The sequence below is a fragment of the Mus musculus genome, chromosome 15 (assembly GCF_000001635.26).
Source record: "Mus musculus strain C57BL/6J chromosome 15, GRCm38.p6 C57BL/6J".
NCBI lineage: Eukaryota > Metazoa > Chordata > Mammalia > Rodentia > Muridae > Mus > Mus musculus.
This window is the reverse complement of record NC_000081.6, coordinates 66,010,818-66,037,414: the sequence shown is the minus strand read 5'-3', so window position 1 is coordinate 66,037,414 and position 26,597 is coordinate 66,010,818. Positions and strand designations below refer to the sequence as shown.

The window sequence follows — 26,597 nt, the reverse complement described above, 5'->3', positions numbered from 1 at the left end:
AGACAAGTATGGTCCACTCTTAACTCCTAATTTGTAACACGTGACTATCCGGTAGTTTGTTGAGGGAAGGAGGGCACCATAATAGAGAGGGTGACAGATCCTGAGATCAGTTAAAGACATCCTTGGAAGACAAAGGATACATCAATTGGATGAGAGAAAAATAGGGATTTAGGAAAGGAGATAGAATTTGGAGAGTCTTCTATGTTTTAATTAAATTTTAAATCTGCTATGACTAGAAAGATAAAGACTGAGGAGACAAGCATAGGGAAGCCTAATATGTTTTGGAGTTCTGTTGTTGGTTGTGCATTTGGTTACAACTTCTATGTCTTCTTAATGCATTGAAACCTATTTGCCTGTAATGCTCTCCTGGGCCTCACATAGCAATTTTGCTCTTCACTTCTGCTTAAAGGTTTGATATTCTTAGAGCCACTTCTGCTATACCTTGGTTACTATTCAGGGGAAAGTATTTCCTGTCTTTTCACTGGCAACACATTTGGGCCTTTGGTGCAAAAGTGAGTTTCTTGTAGGTAGCATATTGTGGGATCCTTCCTCGTATTCATTATGTTGTGGAATGATGTGATGTAGGAGAGCCAGATTTTCTTGCTAAAGACCTGGGACTTGATCAGTCTACTTAGAAAAATAATGAGAAAATGTATTTGAAGGGTAGAGTGGAGACAGGAAAGGCAGTAATGAGGGTACTTTCCCCTGGGCTCTTTTCTTCTAATCTCCCTGTGTCTAGTCCAGAGATGATACGTCTCTAGCTGTGCTTTATCATGACATGTGAGCACTGCTCTGCTTAGCTTGTGTATGTACTGTTTGGCTCACCCTGAGAGGTGGCCTCTGTTCACAGGGTGTTCTTAGCTTGTTGTAGTTGCAGTCCTGCAACTCTTAACACAGGATAAAAAGAAGCAATCACTTTGAATCATTTTAAAATTACTCTTTGTACTTTTTCATATGTACTGTTAGATTCTGACATCAGATGAGATTGTTTTGAACTATTTGAACCTCGCAGATAAATAAGCATGTGATACATTTGAGCAGAGAAAATGAGTTCCAGAAGGAAAAGGGAGAACATAGGTCAGATCTCAAAAAAGGCAAAGTAAACACCTATCACATTTAAAATTTCCTGGTGTGTAATAGTTCACCTGTTTCCCTGATGTCGTTGGGATTTAATGAAAGGCAACACATTAGTCTAACCATGTTAAGAAAGAGCACACATCCTGTCAAAGCTCTCTCCACTTTATTGAACACACACACACACACACACACACACACACACACACAAATGGCATTGTGGGAGACAGACTAGGCTGAGAGCAGAAGGCCAGGGTGTCACCATCACTCTGCCGCCAGTGTCATGTTGTGCTCACATGCTTACTTGGGCCTCTAAAGGGACAAAAGCAGGCTTCTTGGGGTTCCTCGAATGTTGTGGTTGCTAGAACTTGTGTGGGGAATATATTATGAACAGAGTCAGGAGAAGGAAACACTAGGGAAATAAGAGTATTGTTTATGTACTCATGTCTGTGTCTCTAGGGGATGGCACATTCTTAGTCCTGTTTCTTATCTAACAAACATTACCAGTCGATAATAGCATTTCCTTCAGATAAGTTGGCAGCAGTTGGAATCCTGCATTCCAGGCAATCTCGACCAGTCCATACTAGAGTTTAAAAAATAATCAGATATTATTTTGAGGCCTTGACCAGTTGGGAATATATATATATATATAAAATTTATATCTATATTATATGTATATGTACATACATAGATATTTCATATATCCAGATTTTTAGACCAGTGTAATTTAGTTATTTGATTTTGTTATTGTTGAATCATTTGAGTTCTTTACATATGTAGACTTTATTAGCAACTCTTTGTCAGGTTTATTTCATGTGCTCAAGAGCCAGGAACCATGGCAGTGCCTTGAGGCAAGTCAGGTGTGAAGGAGCCAGGCACACCCGCTCTATTTGTTCATTCTGCCTACACCTGCCTAGGATGAGAGAACTTTCATCGCTTTCAATGAAGGAACTCTAATGATAATCAAGTGGATCCAGCTGCTGCCTGCCTCCCTAGCCTTGAGGGACATTTAGTGGAAAGTTGCCCCAGAGTTACTGAAAGTCCCAGCAGGGTCCCTAATTGAAGACTTCTCAAATATGGGAGTCCAGAGGAACAGAAAGGGAACTATCCTCCCAGTTAAATGGGGTGGCCTGGTACCTTCACCTACTTGGTGGATTCCCTGCAAATTCTCCATCAAGGTCTCTTACTGGCTCTCAGCCAAGTAGAATCTCTTGTTCCCTTGGTGTTGCTGTCACCTGGTCTTGGAAGCTCTGGTCTTACGTATATAAGTATGTATATAAAGTAGTGACGCTTCCCATGGCTCCACTGATGTTCTCAGGAGAAAAGAAAGAAAAGACCAAATAGAAATGGCAGCATATGTGTGTGCATTTTCCACCTCCTTATCTCAGTGTCATGGCAGGTCCTCCTTTACCTTCTTGATGGAAGAGCTGCCTGTGTCTCCCTGGGTGCTGCCTGGTGGAGGTCTGGTACTGAGCGGACCTGGGCAGGACGCACTGAACCTGGGACTGATTGCCTAAGCCACACAGTTCCGAATAGTGTGCAGTTCAAAGTGCCCTTATGCGTTTCTCCCCTGACTTCTTTAGCTCCTGCTTGGCTGAAAGATGGTAGCAGATAAGGAAAGAGTTCTTCAGGAGAAGCATGGAGGTGACTGTGTCTGGGGGAAGGGCATGAGGACGGCATTGACACCGACCAGCATTGCTCTCAAACACAGCCTGGAAATGTGGACAGAAGGGCCCTGCTGGATCCCCTCAGGGATCTCTTCCCAAACCTCCTATTCTAGGCCTGAAGACCACAGAGGGAGGGAGAGGATGTGAGTGCACAGAGCCTAGGAAGGTAGGGATGGGGTAGAAGAAGAGACACAGGGATGAGCCAGGTAGTGAGGGGTAAGGGAAAGAAGCAGAAAGGACTGTAGAGAGGGAGCTCAGAGTTGCAAATGGTACAGGGGAGGAGAAAAAAAATGTTAAAGTCAGGCATCTACAGAGCACCAGACAAAGGAACCTGAAGGGCAGGTGCTGTGCGGGCCAGACACATCCGGCTTCTGTCAGCAAGGCTGACAGAGGCTGACTGCTGAACTCGAGCTATTTTAAGGACAGTTTGAACTTTGCAAGAAGCTGAAAAATGTCTTCTCTTCTTGAGGTTAGAAGGCCTTCCTAGATGATTTGAGTTTCATAAATTACCGATCTTTCTCCAGTCTTAGAAAGTAGATCCCAATGACTCCTGTGCATAGCTACTTGTGTGGTTGTTGGCTGCCCCCTGCTGGTTAAGTCTGGGTGCTGCATGCTGCAGGCTGATCAGAACTAGCTTGAAACTGCATGGTGGGATAAAGGTGATTTCTCCACCTCCTCTCCCACAGTGTTAGACTAGGTCCATAGGATATCAACCTTTCTTGTAAAGTTTAATCTTGGGTTTTGATTGACACTATGTAGAGTTTCACTTGGACTTCAAATTCAGCACATTCTCTCGAAGCTTCTCATATTCTTGGGCCTGAGGCCACCACACACCCGACATTTGTTTTGTCATATCCTAGCAACAAGAGCCTCAATGTGCTCCTCTTGCTCTTCCTGTCACTCTGTTCAGTCCTTCTGAGACCACCAGGAGGATTATCTTTCAGGAAACCCTTATTATCTCCTCATCCCTTCTCTTTCGCCAGCCATGACAGCAATCACTGACCACAGCCCTCGCTGAGCTGAGTACAGATATAGATACAGATATCTCCATTGTCCTTTCTGATGTGTGCTAGGGTGCTCGGTAAATGTCCAATAGTCGGTAGAAGCAAACTATTCATACTGTGTGTTTCTATATTTGTTGCCTGCCTGTAATAAAGCTTAATTTACAGACTAAGCACGGTACAAGATTAATAGGAATAACTAACCTGAGTAGAACATGGACAGTAACAAATCATAATAAAGTAATTTAATACCCATCAATGGCTTGTTTATGGAGTTTGCATTTAATATTCTCAGAGTATGCTAGCAATGAATGACTAAAATCATGGAAAGCAAACAACAGACACATGGGAGCTGTTATATGAATGCACATTGTGCATACACATGTATGTACACTATGTGTCTCTATCGTATATGCCTGTGTGTGCATGTGTTCACGTGTGGTACTAGGAATTAAAGCCAGAGGTACTAGGAATTAAAGCCAGAACTTGACACATGCTAAGCAAGTGTTCAATCAATACACTGTATGTTTATGTGCTGTGTGTGTGCCATATGTGTGTATGTGTATGTATGTATCATATGTGTGTGTCATATATGAATGTGTTGCCAGGCATTGAAACCAGAAACTGACATTGGTGATCTACCAGTCATATAACTTGTATACATACTATCCAGTGTACTCATGTCTGTGTAACAAAGTGTGTGTGTGTGTGTGTGTGTGTGTGTGTGTGTGTGTTCTGTGTCTTTAATTCCAGCAATAGGGAATTATGGAAGTCACTTTGATATTTTCCTAAAGCAATTCTTGGTTACTTAAAGCTCTGAGCCCTGGGTTAGTCACTGGATATAAACAAACCTGGTACAGCCTCTGCTCTCCAGGAGTGGAGTATGACTGACCAAGCAACACAGACCACGTGGTCATCCAACTCTGAAAGTTAGATGCACTTGGCCGATTCCCATCATGTACTGAGTTTCCTACCATTCTATGCAACAAATTGCCACTGTCTTGGTGGACTTTAATGATACCATTTCTTTATGCAACTCACAGTTTCTGAGCATCAGTGGTCTAATTCGGTCCTATGATGAGGCCTTGTTGAGGCCAGGAAGAGATTCTCTCCCTCCAGTCTGTCGAGATGTAACTCGATGTAGTGTGGCACAGTCACAGGCTTTTGACATATAATGAAGAGAGCAAAGAAGGAGTGAGTCTTGGTGTCTGCTTAGACTTGGTGGAAGCAATCATATAAGAGCATGACTCACAGGGAACAACCATGTACATCTTGTGGAGCCATCCCCATGTTTACATGCATATCAGATGAGATATTGGGAAGAGTCTGAAAGGCTCCTACTTCTGCTATAGGATTTGGGCTCTGGGATGCGTGGTGTTTTTTTGTATACCAACTCAGCCTTGGCATCCACTTCCATGTTCAATGCCAACTGAAGGCACATCTCATAGAGCTGAGGTTAGTGCTGTATGTTGTAGAACCAAGCACTTAACATTTTACACAATACTGGTCTTTAAAATGCTACAGCAGGGGAATGGCCATATTGACCTTGAGAGTCACTCTAAGGATGATGAACTGGCATGTGTGAAGTGGTAGGTGACAGACAGGTGATGACCAAGTGTAGTAGGGAGAGGTGCTGATGTTGACATCATCAACACCGTCATCACTCTCACCTGAGAAGAGGAATCGGGGCTCAGAGTAGGTAGGTTTCACTTAAAAGTTAAAGCTATTCATTTCAAATAAAAAGCCTAACAGACTGAAGAGGTTGGTGATTGTGGTTAAATTCCTAGACAAGGCTGGAAGTCAGAAAATGTGTTCTAAGACAAAAAAAAAAAAAATTAAAATGTCTAACTGATCGAGCAACAGCATGAGCCTCTCTTTTTTCCAATTTTTATTAGATATTTTCTTCATTTACATTTCAAATGTTATCCCAAAAGTCCCCTATACCCTCCCCCAGCCCTGCTCCCCAGCCCACCCACTCCCACTTCTTGGACCTGGCGTTCCCTGCTCCTTTCTTAACCACTCTCAGTGCTGTTCATCATTTTTTCCACCTTCAGGGTTGCTGTGGCTGATGGATGAAGTAACGTATAAAGCATGTGACACTACACTGTCCAGTGTCTCACTGACCACCCCCCCCCCTTTTTGTAATTGCCTGCTGCACCAGCCAGGACTAAAGCTCCCTCCTCCCTTCTTCCTTCCTTCTAGGTTCCTGATTGTCCTGGGATGCTTGATTCTGGCCGTGCTCACCACCTTCAAGGAATATGAGACTGTGTCTGGAGACTGGCTTTTGCTGCTGGTAAGCTATGGTCCATTGACACTGTACTCCAGGACGGAAGCTCTAGGTGGCATTTACCTGGAAGCTATTTGCCTAGATCTCAGATTCCTAATGTCTCTAGCCAAGTCAAGGTCCAAGAAAAAGCAATGCCCCCTTTGTCTTGCCAGGCCTGCCATAGGCATAGCCTTTCTGATGATGATCCACTGTTCTGGACAGAAATAAGGAGCATGTAGTCCAAGCCCAAACCACCAGTATTAAATGAAAAAAACATAGCTTCCTGGCCCTCTGCAAGTTCACCTAAAGATGTACTCCATTCTAAACCCTGACCCTTCTTTGATTTCTCAAAACATAAACTGAGGATGATACTACAAAACGCATGAGGCAATGGCTGGCTCAAAAGCTAAGGTTAGCAACACTGTCCAGCTAGGAGAGCAGTGTCTGAGTGTTCTGGGTGGGGTTAGCAGATTGTTTTTGACCTCACTTATAGGGTATTTTAATAGATTCAGTGGACTAAAAAAAAAAATGATTGGTTGGAATGGAATCTTCAGAAAAGCTCAGACCTGGATTCATTTTGCATAGAGGGTTAAGATGGCGGGATGAAGACAGGAGCTGTCACAATGGCCAACATGCACTTCTTCCCCTGGCCCCAGTATCCTCGCCACTAGTGCAGCAGCAGCAGATACCCATTTCCTCTGAGCTCAGTAGTCCTGACACTGGATACTAGGTAACCTCGTGCCATCCCCTGTTTCACACAGGAAACCTTTGCTATTTTCATCTTTGGAGCTGAGTTTGCTTTGAGGATCTGGGCTGCAGGATGTTGCTGTCGATACAAAGGCTGGCGTGGACGGCTAAAGTTTGCCAGGAAGCCCCTGTGCATGTTGGGTAAGCCCTGAGAATTGGGTCCAGTGGTGACCTCACTCCTCTCCTATAGTATTTCTCTAGGAAGGTTTTATGGGTGAAGAGTGCCAAAATATCTGGTGTTGAAATGGAGGAGCTAGAGAAAGTACCCAAGGAGCTAATGGGGTCTGCAACCCTATAGGTGGAGCAACAATATGAACTAACCAGTATCCCCCGGAGCTCGTGTCTCTAGCTGCATATGTATCAGAAGATGGCCTAGTCGGCCATAGTGGAAAGAGAGGCCCATTGGTCTTGCAAACTTTATATGCCTCAGTACAGGGGAACGTCAGGGCCAAGAAGTGGGAGTGGGGGTAGGAAGGGAGTGGGGGGAGGGTTTGGGGAACTTTTCGGTAGCATTGGAAATGTAAATGAAGAAAATACCTAATTTTTAAAAAAAAGAAAAAAAAAGAAAATCCATCACCTTGAACTGTTCCTTGACATGTTAGACAGGTAGTGATCCTTGGTGGTTGAGGACTGGGCTCACTGTTTGCATATGGGTTGTAAAGAAACCACAGAACACCAAATAGTGTATATCCCCAGTGCCCAAACAGTAGCACACTTGGTCACCAAAATAGCTCAAATCACCTGTGTCTTCCAGGCCAGTGGGGATAGGAAGTGCCACTCCATTGGTGGTCAACAGTGTGTTTCTGCTGAACCACATTTTACCTGTTTTACAGAGAAAGAAACTGAAGTTCACAGAACTGAGTTCTTCCAGTCTCATAATTCGCGAGCAGATCCTACTAGTCTTAATTATTGTTCTATTGCTGGGATAAAACACTGTCACCAAGGCATCATTGTAAAGAAAGCATTTAATTAGGCACTTGCTTATGGTTTCAGAAAGTTGGTCTGCAACCATCACAGTAGGGAGCACAGGGCTGGGCATGACACTGGAAGAGCACCTAAGAGATTATAGCAGAGAGGGAGAGGGAGGGGGAGAGAGAGAGAGAGAGAGAGAGAGAGAGAGAGAGAGAGAGAGAGAGAGAGAGAGAGAGAGAGAGATTACAGCTTGCAACCTGATCCCCAGGCAGCAGAGAGATAACAACTGAGCCTAGTGTGGCTTTGAGCTTTCAAAAGCCCACCTTCTCTAGTGACCCACCTCCTCTAAAAAGGCCATACCTCCTAATCCTTCCCAAATAGTTTCACCTTTTGGGATCAAGCAATCAAACATATGAGCCCATGGGATCCATTCTCATTTAAACCACCACAGCACCTTAACACCACCGGTCTGGAAAAAAATCTAACACCCCTGTACTAATCGCTCAATGACTAACACCCAAGATCCCATCTCATTTTCTGCTTACTCAGAAGAACCACATTAAAACAGAGCCTGAGCATCAGGCTTCACTTCTGTAGCCTGAGCAATCCTTAATGCCCTCTTCTCCACAACTCATCTGCTATCAAATGCCAAGTGCACATAAGGAACTTTGAGAAACTGTACCTCTGTGCTCTAGAACCAGAGGTGGAGCCTAACGGGGTCTTTCCCTAGCTCCTAGGAAATCAGTAGTGGTGTCAAAAGGTTCATTTCCTCATCATTTACAGCATAATCCATTATCACTGGCAGTTGACATCACCCTCAACACAACTGCTTAGTTAGAACAGCCTCTGCTTGATACATGTTCATCAGCTCCTAGACAGTGCTAGAAATGGGGTCTTTCTTTTGCATGACCTTCTCTCTGTTCTCTGCCACGGTTTGTTCTCTTTCCCAGACATCTTCGTACTGATTGCCTCTGTGCCAGTGGTTGCCGTGGGAAACCAGGGCAATGTCTTGGCCACCTCCCTGCGAAGCCTTCGCTTCCTGCAGATCCTGCGCATGCTTCGAATGGATAGGAGGGGTGGCACCTGGAAGCTCCTGGGCTCGGCTATCTGTGCCCACAGCAAAGTAAGTGTTATGGACAAGCCATCAATTAATATAGGTTTCACTCCTGCTTTCTACAGAACCATCTTCCTGCAGTGTCCATGAGGGTAGTCATGCTGCCAAAACTGACAATGATAATAACAAGGAAAAAGAGGAGGAAGTAGAGAAAAAAAGCATATGTAGATGTAGCCCAGGGAGATAGATGTAGACCACAGGCAAACCTGAGCTTAGGTCTCAGTTCCATTATAAGCTAATAAGTTTGGCAAAAGTCATTCACCTCTCATTGGCCTTCAGTTTTCTCATTTCTACAGTTGAGATTACCATTTATGATTCAATAGCTCAGTGGTAATATCCATACCCCCACATGGTTGAAAGGGTAGAATGAACTCACACAAGGCAGCATGTAACAAGTGTGGTGGGGAGACTTTGGAGTCCCACTGACTAATTTGGATACAAACTCTATCTGTGTTACTTTGGGTTTTTGTTTTGTTTTGTTTTGTTTTTTAATTAATCCATTTTTTGCACTCTGGGACAAGTTCTATACTTGACTCCTCTGACATTCAGAGACACAGAGAAGAAAAATCTGTGTTACCAGGGTGAGATTTCTAGTGTTGATCCTATAGTTACAAACAAGCCAAGCAGCACTCCCATGACAAATGTGCCCCAGGATCTCTACCGGTTCATGCTTCCAGCGTCAGGTATGCTGGCTGAGTCTCATGTGTCAGGAAACTGCGTTCTGAGTCACCAAGGCAGGGAAAAAAAGCCCTTGCAGATCCTGCAGAACAGATTTTAAAAACAGGGAAAGATTTGATGCCTCTACTTCCCAACACTGATGATATAGCAGTCACAGTCCCTTGATCCCAGAGCTAACTGCTGGAATACTTGCCATGGGAGAGAATAGATTCCGCTACCGAGCTGCTAGTGAAAGTTATAGAGTCAGGATTCGCTTGAACAGTGTTGTAAATGACTACGAAACCCACTTTAACTCCCGATGCCAACCATTATACCACCACCTAATGATCCAGACCAGCTGGTGTATCTGCATGCTGCACATGATCAAGCAGCTGTTTCTAAAGAAACAACCAAGCAGTCTTCAGGCTTGCAGGAACCCAGGGAGGCAGAAGTTCCCAGCTGCAGTCTACACCAGCAAGAGGCTTTGTAGGGGTCTTCAGAAAGCCCCTGGGGAAGGAGTGGGCAACTTCCTTTCCCCTCTCAGATCTCTTTGAGGGCAGACCCTCAGAGGAGAACCTCCCACTCCAGTATTGGTACCATTTGCCTTTGCATATGTGAATATACATGAGTGCCATGCACGTACAACACTGTGGGGAAAGTAAGACCATGAGAAGAGAAGCCTAATGGTGTGGAAGAAGCAGACTGAATACAAAACAATGGCACTCTTAAGGAAAAGCTACTGGGCTCTCTTATCTTGACACTGACCTCACATAACACCTGATAAAACAGTGAGGAAGGCAAGATGTATTTTGGCTTACGGTTTCAGAGTTTTGGTACACTGTTCTGGGGAAGGTTAGGCAGAGCCACTGAGGCAGCAGGGCGATGTGTTGGAGGCTGCTTACGTGATAGCAGAACAGGAAGTGGAACCAAGGAAGCCTTTTAAAGTCCCACCCCTAGTGACCCACTTCTACCAGCTAAGCCATAACCCCTAAAGTTGCCAAGGCATCCCCAATTAGCACCACCAGCCGGGAAAGAAATGTTCCATATCTGAGCCTAGGAAGGGTAGTTCTCATTCAGACCACAGCCCTCTCTCTAACGGGGTAAAACGATCCAGGGAAATAACCATAATGAAGGTAAGAAGTGAACGCAGGTGGCTGGAGCCTCCTCATTTGGTCCTGCAGGAAAGGGTAGTGTGGGCAGCAGCAACTTTGTGAGCCAAGGCAGTAAGAACTGCCTCTCCTGACTGCCATGGGAAGGACAGCTTTGCCAACAACAGCTCCCTGAGATGCCCCAGTAAGAACACCGCTTTACATCCAGATCATGTTCCCCTATAATCTTGACTTCTCCCCACCCACTCTACCAGGCTAAGCCTCAACAGAAGACATAAAGCAGCAGAGGCCCCTAGGGATCATCTCCGTCAGCCCAAAGCTTTGCCACCTCTTGGCTCTCCTTACTCTAGCATTTCCTTTTAACCAATCACAGATCCTTGTTTGCTTCTCACTGTGTGGCACTATCTATGAGATCATAAGTGACATTTGTCTCTTATGTTTTCATATTCTAATATGCAAGAATCACTTTAACATAAAAAGGCTTGTCTGAATTCCACCATGGGTATCCAGGACACCTGTAGGACTCTTTTGTTCTACTTTATTATTATTATTATTATTATTATTATTATTATCATTATCATTATTACTTTGAAAATCAATATGTTACACATCATAGGCACAATTTTGAGCTACTTTATTGGTTTCTATTGTCTTATACCCTTCCAACCCTTATTTCTCCCTAATCCCTTCCAACCCCTCCACTCTAGGTAGGCGAGAAAGAAGGTTAGAAGGGAAAGGGGCATGCTTTAGACTACTTCCTGCTTTAGACTACTTCCTGCTGCTTAGGGACAGGAAGCTCCTTAGGGCAAGTCCAGTCTTCATCATCCGAATATCCCGGATCAATAATCCAGCAATAGCAAAAACATTAACAGGTACCAGCAGCTACCCCAGGCCCTCTCAGGGCTGTTGCGTTTAGACCCTTTCAAGTGTCCCTATCCTTCCAAAGGTAAACTGCAGATAGGAAAAAAAATCACAGCCCTCCTAGAGCATGAGATAATGGTAGTTAGCAGTTGTGGACAATCTGAGGCAGCCCCGTATCCCACTTCTGGGATTAAAACAAAACTATATTCACCTAACATAACTGGGATGTTTAATGAAATGAAAATTCTCATCTCATGGATAAGAGAGATTAGTTGTCCTTTGAACCATACAGTGAAAGGGTGGTAGTGTGGGGTCCTTCTCCATGGCTTTGTCTCCTGGGCCATACTAACTGCCTTTTGCTGCTAATCTGCCCATGGAGCTGATTTTTTTTTGCCCTGCTCCATGCAGTTCTGTGACACATGAAGTCTCCCAAATTCTGTGCTTGTCTCTGAACACTTTCTCCTGACCAATAACCTTCTCATGAAACCTCCTGAGTTATGATATCAGGTCACCTAGACGAGAGTGTTTTTCTTCTCCTGGAACTTACAACATTCCAGTAGTTAATGATAGGAATGTCTGCATTCTTGCACACACACACACACCGTTTTCCATGGATAGGAGGTGAGACTCAGAAAAGATAAACATGACAAACAAGCATGGACTCCAACCCCAGACTGCCTGGCTCAAGCTTCCACCGAGGACTTCCTGCTGACTCCCTCTGTTGTTCACTGTTCTAGGAACTCATCACTGCCTGGTACATAGGCTTCCTGACACTCATCCTTTCTTCATTTCTTGTCTACCTGGTGGAGAAGGATGTGCCAGAGATGGATGCCCAAGGAGAGGAAATGAAGGAGGAGTTTGAGACCTATGCAGATGCTCTGTGGTGGGGCCTGGTGAGTCACCTTCCTTGAAATACGATCCTAGAGAGATGGAGACCACTAGATGCAGAGGGAAGTGAAGAGCGGGGTATGGGCACACTCGGGTCAACTTCATTCTGCATCCAATGAGGGCTGGACCTCTTTCACCTTTGAATCTACACAGAGGAAGCAAGAAGCTTCTACCAATGAGGAATGTACCTAGAAACTTTTTTTTTTATGGAGCTTGTAAGAAATTAGAACCCAGAACAATCTTTTTGCATGGTTATCTGAGACCTGGCCTTGTCAGTCATAGGCAACGATCTGTCAGGCCATGTTAATGGCTGGGGGGGGGGGGGCGGGAAGAAAAACAGTATCAGATATATGCATGACATGCAGACCTGAAGACACATATAAAAGTGTGAACACCTATACAAGTATTAATCCTGACACTTACTGAAGTCTTAATTTGCTTCACATCACTATGCTAAGTAACTAGTGTTTAAACCCAAATACATGTTAGCCTTTTTTTTTTTTTAAGTGAGAAAACTGAGGCAAGAACCATAGAAGGAAGGTGAAATAGTTTAATACTTACTTTAAGGCACTTGAGATTTGGAGGCAAGCAAATGTGCTCCAGAGGCCCCGGTGTTGTGAACTGTGTCCCTATAAACACATAAGCTCACACTGGAATATACTGCTCAGGACAATCACATGGACAGTCAGACATGCACAGATAAAGACATACACAAATACTCTGACAAACATAACTCATCACGTGGCTGTACATAAATCCATATAGTCACAAATACGGCCATTCCTTGGTGGAAACAGGAGGCTGATTTCAGTTTCCTCCATTTCTCTGAAGATATCAAAACGTATAGGTGTTCATCCCTTCTAGAAAACACTGTAGCATTTGCATACGAGCCAAAGACATCCTCCTATGTGTTTAAATCAAACTTAGATTACTTTTAGTGCCTAATGACATGTGAATACTATGTAAAGGCTTGGTAGGCTGTAATTCTTACTTGTCTTATTTTATCATTTGGTTTTATTGAAATGTTTGAAGCATAGCTGGTTAAATCCCAAGATGTGAAAGCTATGGCTATAAAGAAGCAACTGTGTACACACACACACACACACACACACACACACACACACACACACACACAAAGAGAGAGAGAGAGAGAAAGAAAGAGAGAGAGAGACGGATGTGTGCACATTTTCACAATTAGTTGGACACCTCTAACCTTAAATCGAGCCGTGGTGCAGAACTCTTGTTATATATGAATGAGAGCAACATCGAGCAGGCTCAGAGGCTGACACAGCAGAGCTCTGTTGACTGCCCCTGCTGTTCCTTATCTGGGGAAACCCTGTCTGAACGCTTCTCTTTTTCAGATCACACTGGCCACCATTGGTTATGGAGACAAGACACCTAAAACCTGGGAAGGACGTCTGATTGCTGCCACCTTTTCTTTAATCGGCGTCTCCTTTTTTGCCCTTCCGGCAGTAAGTTCCTTCGATTGTGACAGGAAGTTCCCCTTAATGCCTAGACCCAGCTCAAATTCCGAGCCTCACATTTCACCCTTTTGTATCCTGAGTTAGATGTTCCACATCCTATCCTTTATCAACTGTTATGTCAGCATGGTGGTGCCTCACCCCTCCCCCATGGCTTGTGCTGCTTCCTTGTGCCAGGAGTGATGTCTTCAAATGCCTCCTCATTTCCTAAACAGTACTGCCATCTTCAGTCAAAGACAGTGGCCCCCTCCCATGGCCATTCTGACTCCATGTGCGTTAGCAGGCTTCCATCTCTGCCTGACCTCAAGGACTGATATCTTTAGGGGCTAGAGCTCCATCTTCATCTGTTGATGCCCAAAACCTAACACAGCACACATACTTCACGTCTGAATTACTTTTTTTTTCTTGGCCTAACACTTTCTGCCTTAAATTTTTGAATGTTTTCATTTCTCTCAAGAGTTGTTCTTGACATGTGAAAGAATAACTTCCTTCTGCAGCGATATAATGAGAGTGAAAATAGAAAGCTCATCTTGGACTCACTGTGTGCCTAAATCATGCCAAATGTGTTACCTGCATCATCTCGTTTGCTCTTCATGGCAAGAGTATGAGTTAAAAACTGAGGTGCAATTAAAGGTTGTAAACACGCCTGGGATGTGGAGCCAGGAACCCCAAGCCAAGCCAGTTCTAAAACCTGGCTCCTCATTATGCAGCTTGAAGAAAACATTCTTAGCCCAAAATCCCTCTGCTGCTTCTCCATCTTTTTTTCTAAACTGGAGAATTTGTTTCTTCATTACTAGCCAACTTATATGTATGTTCCCAGCTATTTGACTTTTGCTATGATGTTCTTGAACGAGTTTTCTCACTTGTGAAACAAGCAAAGGATGGGCAGGGTATTGCACCATCTCTAACTCCCTTTCATTCTAAATGTCTGTGTCTCTCTGCTTAGTCCACATGACTATCTGACCTGTAAAATAAAGCAGATCTGATTCTTGGAAATTCTGCCTATTGTACATGACCCAGGACACTGTTCAAGCAACTAAATTATTTTAGATTTTGATTATCATATGCAGGGCATCTCTTCTGTGTTCATATCTCTTATTGAACATTTCCTGTTTGTCTTCTAAGTTTTCCCTGTTGTCCCTGAGACAGATAGGTACTATGACCTACTGTGAGCCAGTGGTCCTATAAAGACAGAGCACAGAGAAGAGAGTATCTAGGGTGTCATACCTGGACTGTGACTATCAGATTGCAAGCCAGGTGTCTTTGACTTGGGGATTGTTTCACTTAACCAGACTCCCTACTCTCTCCAGAAGAAAGCAGGGCTTTCTTCCTTTACTCTAAGTCACCTATTATTGCTACTGCAGAATCCCTTGTCTTTTAGTTATGACCAAAATGTCTAGCACGAAGCAATATGTTGGGAAGATTTAACTTTGCCTTACAGTATATAATAGCAAGGAAGCCATGGTGTCAGGAACAGGAAATAACTGGTCACTTCACATTGACAGTCAGGAAGCAGAGTAGACAAGCCGTAGGACCAAGCTATAAAACAGCTACACCTATTTCCAGTTACGTAATTCCTCCAGTAAGTTTCCACCTCTTCAGAGATCCACAACCTTCCTAAAAGACCACCAGCTAAGAACCAAGGGTTCAAACACATGGACCTGTGTATGATACTTCACATTCAAATGTGAACACAGACTTGAGGTGTCCTTGAGACCTACATTCTCTGCTACCCCAGATGTAAGGCTGGGATGGTAAGAGAGCCTAGTGCAGCTGATACAGGCTTGAATTCTCTTTGCAGGGCATCCTTGGCTCAGGACTGGCACTGAAGGTTCAGGAGCAGCACCGTCAGAAGCACTTTGAGAAGAGAAGGAAGCCAGCTGCGGAACTCATCCAGGTCTGTGTAGCTGAGCATGAACTAGGATGGGCCCAGGGATGTGAGAGTGTGTGTGTGTGTGTGTGTGTGTGTGTGTGTATCTGAGAGAGAGATAGAGACAGAAAAAGAGAAAGAACAAAAGCATATCCCTCAGCAGGATATGCTCCCTTGTGGGTGGCTAGAGACATCACCATGGTTACCTACACAGTCTATGTGTGTTGATAGTGAAAGCCTTACCATTTTCCACCCAAATTCTAAGCTACTCAAGAAATGGATTCGGCACTCAAGAGCAAAACCATTTGATTTTTTTGGTTTCCTGATAATTTTGGAGTGAAAAATTTGGCTTAGGCCTGTGACTTCTTTTAGCCTCCTTCTTATTCTTCTTCCCACCCTAGGATTGATCCAATGATACACACACACACACACACACACACACACACACACACACCAAAAGATAGCTGACAATCCAGATACTTAGTGAACTACAATGAGCTCTGTGGTCCCTTCCCATCTGCCAACAGTAGAGAGCCCATTAATAAAGGGGGGAGCACAAGCATGTTCAAAATATTGGCTACTGAACCAGTTTGTCTTGACCCTCAGCAAACATTGAAGAGGAAATGTTGGATAGCTGGTTCTGCCCATCACTGTTACTCCTCTAACCATAGGCTGAAGGAAGAGTAATAACAGGGATGAGATAGGTGTAACTGTTTCTTATTAGACAACAAGGGGAGTTTTATCTTAGGATTGTATGAGCTGTTGGGAGCAAGGGGCGTGTGTCCCAGCTTTGCCTTCCTGAGTGCCGAGGATATTGATATACATCCTGAGGTTTTTATCTAGCTGCAATGGGTGCTGCTGTTTGTCTGTGGGCCTGACACAACAAGATAGCATCCTACATGATATGGTTGTAAACCAGTTTCAGTGATCAAAGTCTGCTTGTTCCTTTAAACCTTCAAAGTCTGGGCCATTAGAGTATTCCAGAAGTTTAGTCTATGAGAGCCACCTTCCAGGCTCTCTTATACTCAAAAGTAGCACAAAAAACTGTCTATTATCCTATTTTATTGACTAGTCAGTCCCAAGGAGCCTTCCATTAAGAATAGTCACTGTTCCTTTCAAAGATTTTCTACCTCTTCTCTCTATCCCAGTTAATTTCTCCATATCCCAGCTCATCACAACACAAGTTGTAGCTCTAAAATGGTCAGGAATGTTTTTTCTTCAAAGAAGTTATCAGAAACCAAGAATCTCTGCTTTTCTGAATCCTAGCTATATAAACAAATTCAAATTTTTAGGAGTCAAGACCTTAAGAGTTTTTTGTCAGAGGATGCTGTGTAAATATTTCATATGATGGCCATGTCATTCCATTTCCTCTTTTCTCCTCCTCAGGCTGCCTGGAGATATTATGCTACCAACCCCAACAGGTTGGATCTGGTGGCAACCTGGAGATTTTATGAATCAGTTGTCTCTTTCCCATTCTTCAGGCAAGTAGTCAATTATCTGAGTGCTCAGAGTATATGTGACATTCATTACCAGGGTCTAGTCTTTGTATTATCTTCTCAGAATTTGCAAGAGAATATTCTCCAGGGCAATGGGAAATGGTTCCCAGTGTAAGCCACATGTTAACATCACTGGATAGCTTAGAAACAAAAACAAAAACAAAACCTTGATATTAAGATATACCCAGCCTAATTAAGTCTGAATCCTCAAAAGTAAACCAGGCATCACAAATCTTTAAAGACCTCTAGATGATTCCAGTGGGCACCTAGATGTAAACAACATGGCGCTAGAAAATGATGCTCTGAACAGAATCAGAAAACAGAGGAAGTTGAATCCAGCACAATCAGCTTTCCTACCTGTCTGATAATTCCCTCACCTGGTCTAACCTATACTCACAGACAACTTCACAAAGGAAAGAAGGGCTCAGATGACCAAGGAGTCCTGGAAAACCATTAACAGTGTTTCGTGTTCTCAGGGTTGAAAAATTGAACTGAAGGTCATAATGATGGATAACCTCGTCCTAGGACCAGCTTGAGGAAAGGATTGAGAAGTCCAACACGCACTGATGTCCACTGCATTTCAAATATCAAAGTTTATGTTTCCTTTAGCTATGGCAGGTTCTCTGAGATAAGTCAGTGTTCACAAATACAGGAGGGTATTAGAGTTGAGGCATTGTTTTGAACATACAGAGCCAACATACACCTTCAGACTTTATGATGGAAGGGTGGTGGTGGTAAAACCATCTTGACAAGGAGCCATTATTTCATTCTTCCATAATGGTTCATGGTGGGCACTGAATACCAGGATGACAGATGATGAGACCAGGCTCTGCTTACCAATCAGTGAACTAGGGCTCAGAATTCCTGGATGTTTTGATAGTTCTCCAGTGCACTTGCTCTTCTTATTGCCTAGATTCCAAAACGAGCTCTTCATTTTCAGTGTTTTGATGCTGTGGCCTTGAAACTATAGTTTTGGATATAGGCAGAGGTTGAACTTCTAGAACCCTTGACCAAAAAGAAAAGGTAGAGGCACAATTAGCTCATTGCTGTGGTGCTGTCTGCTTTTGAAGCAGTGTTTATTGAAGCATGGTACATAAGCAAGTGCCTGTCATTTCAGTGAATCAGAACGCAACCCAACAGTAGGTAAGTAGCTCTCTCAAAACCTACCCAAGTCTCCCACGCACTCCGTATGAGATCTGTGACTGGCTAATGCACATTGTCTCCATGTGTCCTTCTCCTCTCACCATGACATACAGCTAGGGATTTAAGGAAACTGGGTCAACAAGATGGCTCAGTGGTTAAAGGCACTTGCCACTAAGCCTGATGACCTGGGTTTAATACCCATGCAGAAGGAAAGAACCAACTCCTACACATTGTTCTCTGGCCTCCACATACAGGTACACACACACTGCCCCCCCCCCCCCACTCATCAATCAATCTTAAAAGATTGAAGGAAATAGAATGGCATTAGTTTTACGGACTGGTTGCTCTAAAACTTTACAGTTGATGACCATAACCAAGATGAAACTGTAGATCCTGATCATGACCTTCGAGATTTGCAAGCCCTGTCCCAGAATAGCCTTTCCTGCCTCACAATCAATGGGCCCTCACTTCTCAGGAAGGTCAGATGCCATGAGCTGAGATAAAGCACTAATAAGAAGAGAAAAGAGACAGAGGGTCTGACTTGTGGAAGAAGTCAAGGAGGCTTAACTTGTAGAAGAGGCAAGAAGCAATAGATGAATTATTAAATAAAGCAACAAGTTTGAGTTATTCACTGTATCTTCTAACTTAGACTTACTTTCTTGGATGTTGCTAATTGTATTTCTAAAATTCCACTACTGCTATTACTGATGCTGGGACCACATAAATCAGAGCCTCCCTAGAATATGACAGTATCTTCTTCCCCCTTAAAAAAACAGAATGACCTTGGACTCAAAACCAAGAACTTGTGTACCCAGACTGAATGTAGAGTCTAGAAGATTTTCATTTACTGTGCATCCCAAGGCCTTGGCAATGGGCCTATTCTTTTTGGTTGATTTATTATAAATACAGCATTGTCCTGGCTGTCAGACACTTGAGGGCTACATTGTGTTGCAGACAGCTGCTGTAATATGGGAATGGCTTTTAAACTAAGTGGGAACATTTCTTTCTTGTTTTATTTCAAGGACAAAAGTACAAAGTCACTAGAGAAACTCGCTTAGCAACCACTCTGAAGTGAAGCATTCCTTTGGGAAAGGAATGTCCCTGAATGCCACCCCACACCATATGCTAGTAACAGAGAAAAGGCAGATACACCAATGTCTCCTCACCTGGTTCCTAAAGGACTTTTCCTTTTATTTACATTTTAAATGCAGTTTTATTGAGATATATTTAACTCCCTATAAAAGAATTTGATGGTTTAGGGATCTGAGTATATTCACAAAGTTGGACAACATTAAACACACTAACTCCAGGGTAATTTCATTATGTCAGAAAGAAATCTTGTCTTCATTTGTGACTTCTCCTGGACCTCTCTTTATCCATCTGTTATGACCGTTTTGATAAGTAAAGAGTCAGGACACTGAGACTAATACCTGATGTGATCTGGCAAGTACATATGCTGGAACAAAACACAGAGCCCAGTTCTTCAGCTAACACTCTTCTTCTTTACATTTTGTGTCTGAGAAGAAAAAATTATTTTAAAAGGAAGTACTTGGTACTTGGGCATATCTTCACCTGCATCCCACAGGTTGGGTCAAGGGATATTTGTATTAAAAATGCCCATTTCTGAAGAAATTGATGTTGTGAGGGTAAAATGGAGTAAGATATAACTATATATGTCTTGGTACCTGATTCATAACAATTTATTTGATTGATTATAATTAAGTCTTCACTGGAGGGATCCATGAACCACAGTGGAGATGAAATTGGAAAGAAAGACACTGAGTTCTAAAATTATAGCCTTAGGAAGCCACTGTTGGTGACCCCAGAGCTAGAACACCTTGTATGGATTGAGGCTTAGCCCAGTGGACTTGATTGATGGGAAAGACTGTTCTACATAGAGAAAGTATGAGAAAGGGGGTAGAAGATTCTGGGCAGAGATGAGCAAAGGCTCAGAGTGGTGAATAAGTGGCCAGCCTGTGCTGTACCTCATCACTATAGGGCATGTTCTAAAGACAAACTGCCTGGGTTGGGATTCCAACTCTACTGCTTTACATCTGAAACCTTAGGCAATTTACTTAACTTCTTTGTCCCTCAACTTTATCAACAGAAAAAAAAAAATAGTGTGACAACAGTAGTTACTCTTAGAGTTGGTATAAAGCTTAATTGATGTTTCAAAAAAACAGCACTTACAATAATAACTGATGAGAGAAGAGACTTGAAATAATTTACTGTCCAGTGAACACTGTTGTCCATGCTGGTAGGGAGGGGTGGGATATACAACTATATTTGGCAGTCTTGATTTCCTGATCTGACTCTACTGCAAAACAAACTTTCTGAGTTCAGTGATAAATCCTGGTGTTGAGTAGTCTGTCACTCACTTTCTTGATGAATAAGCAGCTAAGACAAATGGGAGCACAGGACCAAATGGTGGTGGCAGGGACATGGGGCACATGGCAAAGTCGCCTCATCCTTCGGTTTCCTTCCACACCTACTGTCCTGTTCCAGAATGTTTCTTTTTTTTTTTTTTTTTTTTTTCATTTATCCTATTCTACTTTGCAAGGGAAGCTTTAAGACAGACTTTGGGGCAAGATGTAACCATTTCATGCTGTTTATGGGTCTTTCTCTTTCTCTCCACCCCCCCCCCCCTTTATAGGAAAGAACAACTGGAAGCAGCAGCCAGGTACATTTTTGATTATGAATACCCTCTCCATTTCACCATTGTTTTGGGGGGAGGGTTTAGCCCTGCATGCTGGAAAGCTGCTAGGTAGCCTTGTTGGTCACAAGTTAGTCTTTGGTGCTTACTCTGTTGCTGACCACCAATTCCTTTGCCATTTCATGTGAATTTAGTCAAGTACAACTTCATATGAATAATAGCAATAGCTACATACCAAATGTCTATCTCCTTAGAGCTAAGCTCCAAAAAGGTTATCAGAGTTGATCTGCCCAGTCACTATGTGAGATAAGTCCTAGTATCCTTCTTTGAGTATAAAGAGACCAAGATTCAGAAAGGTTCATCTGTCCCTTCTGAATTCTCACAGGAACTAACAAAACCAAAAATCAAAGTCAGATCTGAATGTTAAAATAATGTTTACCATTGTACTTTTTCCCATTTGTTCCTTGGACTCCCAGATGGCATTTCAGAAAGCAAATACAGACTGCAATTCATGTTCCCCACACACCCGAGGCTTCCAGTAAATCATAAATACTGCATGCTGCTGCAGAGGCAAGAAAATGTTCAGGGTTGTATATAACTACTTTTCTCAATTTCCTAACCTGCTGTCAAAGTTGCCCAAGATCTGGACCCTGTTTTAGTTTATAAAACAAGATGATTCATTTTGACAAAATAGTGTGAGGTGATATGTGAGGTACATAGTTAGATGTGAGCACACAGCTCAGAGAAGTATTGATTTAAATTTATGAACTATTTTCTGGAAATTTCCATGTAGCAGTTTTGGATTATAGTTAACTGTTATATATACACATATATGAATGAACTGCACTGTAGTTACTGGTAACTGAAACCATGGCTAAGTGTACTAAATATTACTTCAAATATGCCTTGGAATTTCTGATTCTGGTTCAACTGATGTCCAGATAGGTACATTTGAGGATTTCGGGGGTGGGGGGGAGAGGTTCTTTGGGAATGGAAAAGAGGCTCCCTGAAAAGCAGCAACCAACTTATTTGTGTCTTTGTAAGAACCCTCCACTCTGCCAAGGTACAGAGAGCAATCTATTACCTGATTTGTTAGGGTTAGAGTTGGGTGTCTCTTGGCTCTCCCTGTGAGGAGATCAAAGTTGGTTTCAGATACCACTCAATCGTCTTCATCCAGGATTTGAACCGTAGCCAGGTAGGGCTTGTAGATTGGTGAGGGAGGTGATGGGAGCAAGTATAAACACACATCCTAGAGTAAGAGACAGAGAGATCTTGAGGAGGTATGGGCTCAGTTCCTTCTTACAAGAAGGCAGGTGACATCCAAATGTTCAACTGTAAGCAGATGCTTTAAATGAAAGAAAACTTGCTCCTGCTCATTGCTACCTTACGATTAGCTTCTTCAATGGTCTGCCAATCAACTGACATTCCAGTCCCACTTCATTATTATCTCCAAATATAGTAAAATCTGAACTTTATCTTATTACCTCTTTCTAGAACAAACAGCTCACATTTTCTGGCTTGTTTGACAACATGAGGAAAGAGTTACGTTTCTAGTTTCTTTCAGATCCAGATATATTCTTTAGGGGAAGAAAGGAATCATTTAGTCAGCATATTGGTGGAATCTCAAGTTCTTGCTTGCTTACAATGTGAGTGTTTAGTTAGGGCTTTCTTGACTCTTTTGATTATGTAGACTGGCTTGTGGAACACAAGCACAGCTGAATACTTATGGTTGACTGGAGGATTGGCTCAGATAATGTTACATTTCTTTCTTCATGTGTATGCTCGTGAGATTAACCAACAGAAAAAGAGACAACTTCCATGATAGGCTCACAGAGAGATGAACACTTGATAGGAGATGCTGCTTAACTTTTATAAAAATGGAAGCAGTTGGCTCCCCTACCTCTTCTTACCTGGTTTAAATATCTACTTTGTGTGTGTGTGTGTGTGTGTGTGTGTGTGTGTGTGTGTGTGTGTGTGTGTGTTGAGGCTAAACCTATGCCTGAAATATAGAAGAAACACCATAAATGAGTATTTATGAATACTGAGTGAATAAATAACCTATCTTACCCAATGTTACTTTCAAGGGGTTGATCGAAAATTCTCACACAACTTACACTCCACACAAATACAAAATAATAGTCAGGGTAGAGTTTTCATCCTTCTTATACCCTTTAGGAAGGAATATCCCTATATTGCAAGTAGTCAATGCCCTCGGTGTTCATGAATACCAAGAGAACTCAGTTAACTCAGTGGAGACATGGTCTGGCCTCGGAGTCTCCATTGGCAGAGAACTCTTCTTGTATGACTCCATATGACTCTGTTGTCTGTTCTACTTGGGATTCTACCTGATGTACTCTGCTGAAAGTGACATTCTCTAACTCTTCACTCTTACCCCGTCGGTGGTTTTGCCTTTGATCCTGCTTCAGTGTCCTTCTGAGTCATTGATGTCTCCTGATGATTACCTAATAGACTTTTTTCTTGTCTGCTTTCTCTAGTAGACCTGATAGCTCTGAAGCACTTCACCATAACCTGACAACCTGGTCAACTTTGTGTACATACACAGAGAAAGTGGGTAGACAGAGGATAGGTAAATGTGGCAGTAAACACATATTAGATAGAAAGTGGGTAGATGCAAGATGGATACGTTAATGAGCCAATAGGTAGATAGATGGATGAGGGATGGATGAAGATAGATAGTGGGTAGATGAATAATGAATGGAAAACGTCTATATTATATAAGTATCATAAAGTCAATTTACACTACTTTACATTAACTTTTAAAAAACATGTAATAGCTGACATATTCATAAATTGAAGGTCAGAAGCCTCTGGGTTCAAGGATAAGGACTTTCTGGATTTTTCTCTTTCATCTTCTGTCTTTCTTCATTCCATGATGACTTTACTCTCATCGCTGACTTTCCATGTATTGATTCATCTGTGTTTGCTAACAGACCCATGATAAAATGTTGTCTTTCCTCTGTAGACCTAATACTCATGAGCCAGCCACTTCAAAAACCTAGGGAAGCCTTCATATTGGCCCAGTTTCATTATACATTCATGCTTTGGACAATTTCTTTGGCTTAGAAATAGAGACTACTACTGACCAATCCCTATGGTATTTTTCTACCACAATGGATTAAGGTATTATGATGGACAAATGCCATTAGAGTTCACTTGCATAAACTGAAAGAATAGAGGAAGTTCCTAAATGTAATGACATACTCCTTCCCCACATGAATGATGAATGTAACAGCAAGCAGACAAAAAACAGTTGTTATCTTCCAGGTCATAATGTCCATCCATTAATTTCAAAGTCTTGGTAATAATATTGCACCAAGGATCATCCACATTAAACTATACTAAGCTTCATTTATCCTAAAGTGTGTTGGGAGCGGCTGGCATTTTATGTTCTGGCCATGACTTTAACCATCAGTTATAAGTACTCAGAATATAGTCATCAAGACTCCTGCTGAAAGTTACGGTGTCTTTGTGATGGAAACTATGAGTTTTAAATTCTGAAAACAGGTAACTGTGTTGACAACTGCTTGCTTGAACCCAACTGTTCATTTGTATTTTCAAACAATTCACTCTGAATGACAAACAGCCTTTAGAATGTGAATTTGTCTTTGAAGAGCAAAGACATCATTCCAGACACCTTCCTTTTCTCTTGCCTTGGGATTATGACTCTCTCATTTAGTAGAAGATTATTCTTTGGATCAAAGAATTTAAAACAATGGCAGTAACTTAAAAAGAATGAGTATCTTTTTGCCCAGTACAGCTCTATGTATATCAAACCTCACAGCCAACCTATGATCTAAATACTATTTTTAATCTTCATTTTATGCACAATAACTGAGATTCAAAGAGGTTAAGGACTATGCACAGTTTTCATATATAGAAATCTACAAAGAAGTGCTTGCATCTAGCTGGTCTAGGTCAACAGGTCCTGGTCCCAAGCACAGAGCTAATCCCTGCAGTTGCTTAGATGGTCACTGCAGGTGTCCTTTTGCTTGTTTTCCTTTGCCCTGTCTTGGCTCACAGGGCTGCAGTCCTTGCCATCAGAAGAGGCTATAGAGACCAGAAAAGGCACAGAGCCAGAACCCATTGTGCAGAGGAAGAACATGCAGCCCAGTGCAGTCGTTCATACTGTCTGTCCCTTTGACACCACCACATAAAATTTGTCTCACAGTCATGTGTGCTGTTGGCAATAAAGTCTTTCCAGACCCTAGAATCAGTGATTGTAAAAGGGAAAGAGGAATTTTGACAGCACTTAACCCAATCCCCTAATTTTACTGATGAGAAAATCTCTACTCAGTACAAGAGGTTCGAGTGTGATCCTGTACAATTAGTATTTTCTCCTGCTCTCCAGACCTACAATGGCCCAAGCTGCAGAATAATAGATTCTGGACCGAGATTTTGGCCAAAGTGTTATATCCTGAGTGATCCGTGTCATGTGGTAAATGCTATCTCTGTATCCCTCTATTTTCCCTGGGAAATAATTGGTATATCATAGCTATTTAAAACTGTTTACACTGGATTATGATAAGGTTGGGACTTAGATGTCAGAGAGGAATCAATACATAGGTTTTATTTGCAGTACTGGCTCTGGGCCTGACATTTCATAATACTTCCCACCAAGTCTGGCTTTGATAAAAACAAAGGGACATGCCAGATACTGTCCCCACCACCAAAGTAAGGGTATGTATGGCATGGCCCTTATGACTCCTTGATCCAAGAAAAGCTGGAAAGATACCATATATGGTTACTGATTATGAAAATGCAACCTACTCCTTCAAGCAATGAGTATCCATTTGCATTTATAACCCAAGCAGACGACTTACCTCTCCAATGGGAGGGAACTAGCTGACAGCTAATGTATTGTTCTAGGTTCTTCAAAATGTATGGAAAGTCCATTTTTGTGTCTGTGAAAATATGAAAGAGGATGTTCCTCTCTATAGACACATCATGTAACATCTCTCCCTACAAGTTCCTCATTCCTTAGCTCAGAGGAACTTGACACAGCTCTTCTCATCCCACAAGTCTGAAGGCAATACTTAATTAGCCACTCAATTGTCAATGATTGATATATTAGTGTCCCCAGACAGCCTTAAAAATTACCACAAACTGGATGACTGGATGGTTTAAAACAAATGAAATGTACCATGGTTCATGAAGCTGGTATTATGATTTCAAAGTGTTGCCTGAACCATGGTCCCTCCAAAATTTTTTGTATGAACTTTCTTGTCTCTTCCTAGCTTCTGGTGACCACTGACAATCCTTGGTTTGCCATCAGTCCAATCCATGTCTCTACCTCTCCTGGTCTTTTCCTTCTTTAGAATATCTATGTCAAATCTCTCTTTTCTTTTTACTCTAAAGACACTAGTCATTTGATTAAAATTCCATCTGCTCCAGTATGACTTAACTTGGTTACATCTCATAGGTATATAGCATGTTGATTTCACACTCATAGGCATATTTTTGGTCTTGAACTTATGTGGAAGAAGATATAATTCAAAGGTCTATTGTTGTAATAATCTGGGCAAGACCCTTTTCTTCTACTCAGATAGAAACTGACCAATGATGGAGAAATTCTACGCTACTCTTTGGTATCTCTTGTTTTCCTGGGTATTTTGTGTTTGACATCATTGAGCCGTGAAC

General features: G+C 42.4%; 1 protein-coding gene across 3 annotated transcripts in view; it reads left to right on the top strand.

Annotated features, from left to right (window-relative positions):
* Positions 1–26,597, top strand: part of Kcnq3 (potassium voltage-gated channel, subfamily Q, member 3) — a 300,263-nt gene that overhangs the window by 249,222 nt on the left and 24,444 nt on the right. For 2 of the 3 annotated variants that reach the window (XR_875218.2, NM_152923.3), the window contains exons 2-9: positions 5,945–6,035; positions 6,770–6,896; positions 8,618–8,790; positions 12,146–12,301; positions 13,658–13,768; positions 15,579–15,674; positions 17,034–17,128; positions 20,940–20,966. Coding sequence is in view for 2 of the 3 variants with exons in the window: in NM_152923.3 (NP_690887.2) it covers positions 5,945–6,035; positions 6,770–6,896; positions 8,618–8,790; positions 12,146–12,301; positions 13,658–13,768; positions 15,579–15,674; positions 17,034–17,128; positions 20,940–20,966 (876 nt within the window). In the remaining variant the exon portion in view is untranslated. Of the gene's footprint in view, positions 1–5,944; positions 6,036–6,769; positions 6,897–8,617; positions 8,791–12,145; positions 12,302–13,657; positions 13,769–15,578; positions 15,675–17,033; positions 17,129–20,939; positions 20,967–26,597 lie in introns of those variants that run through there. The other variant, XM_011245408.3, reaches the window with a different exon arrangement.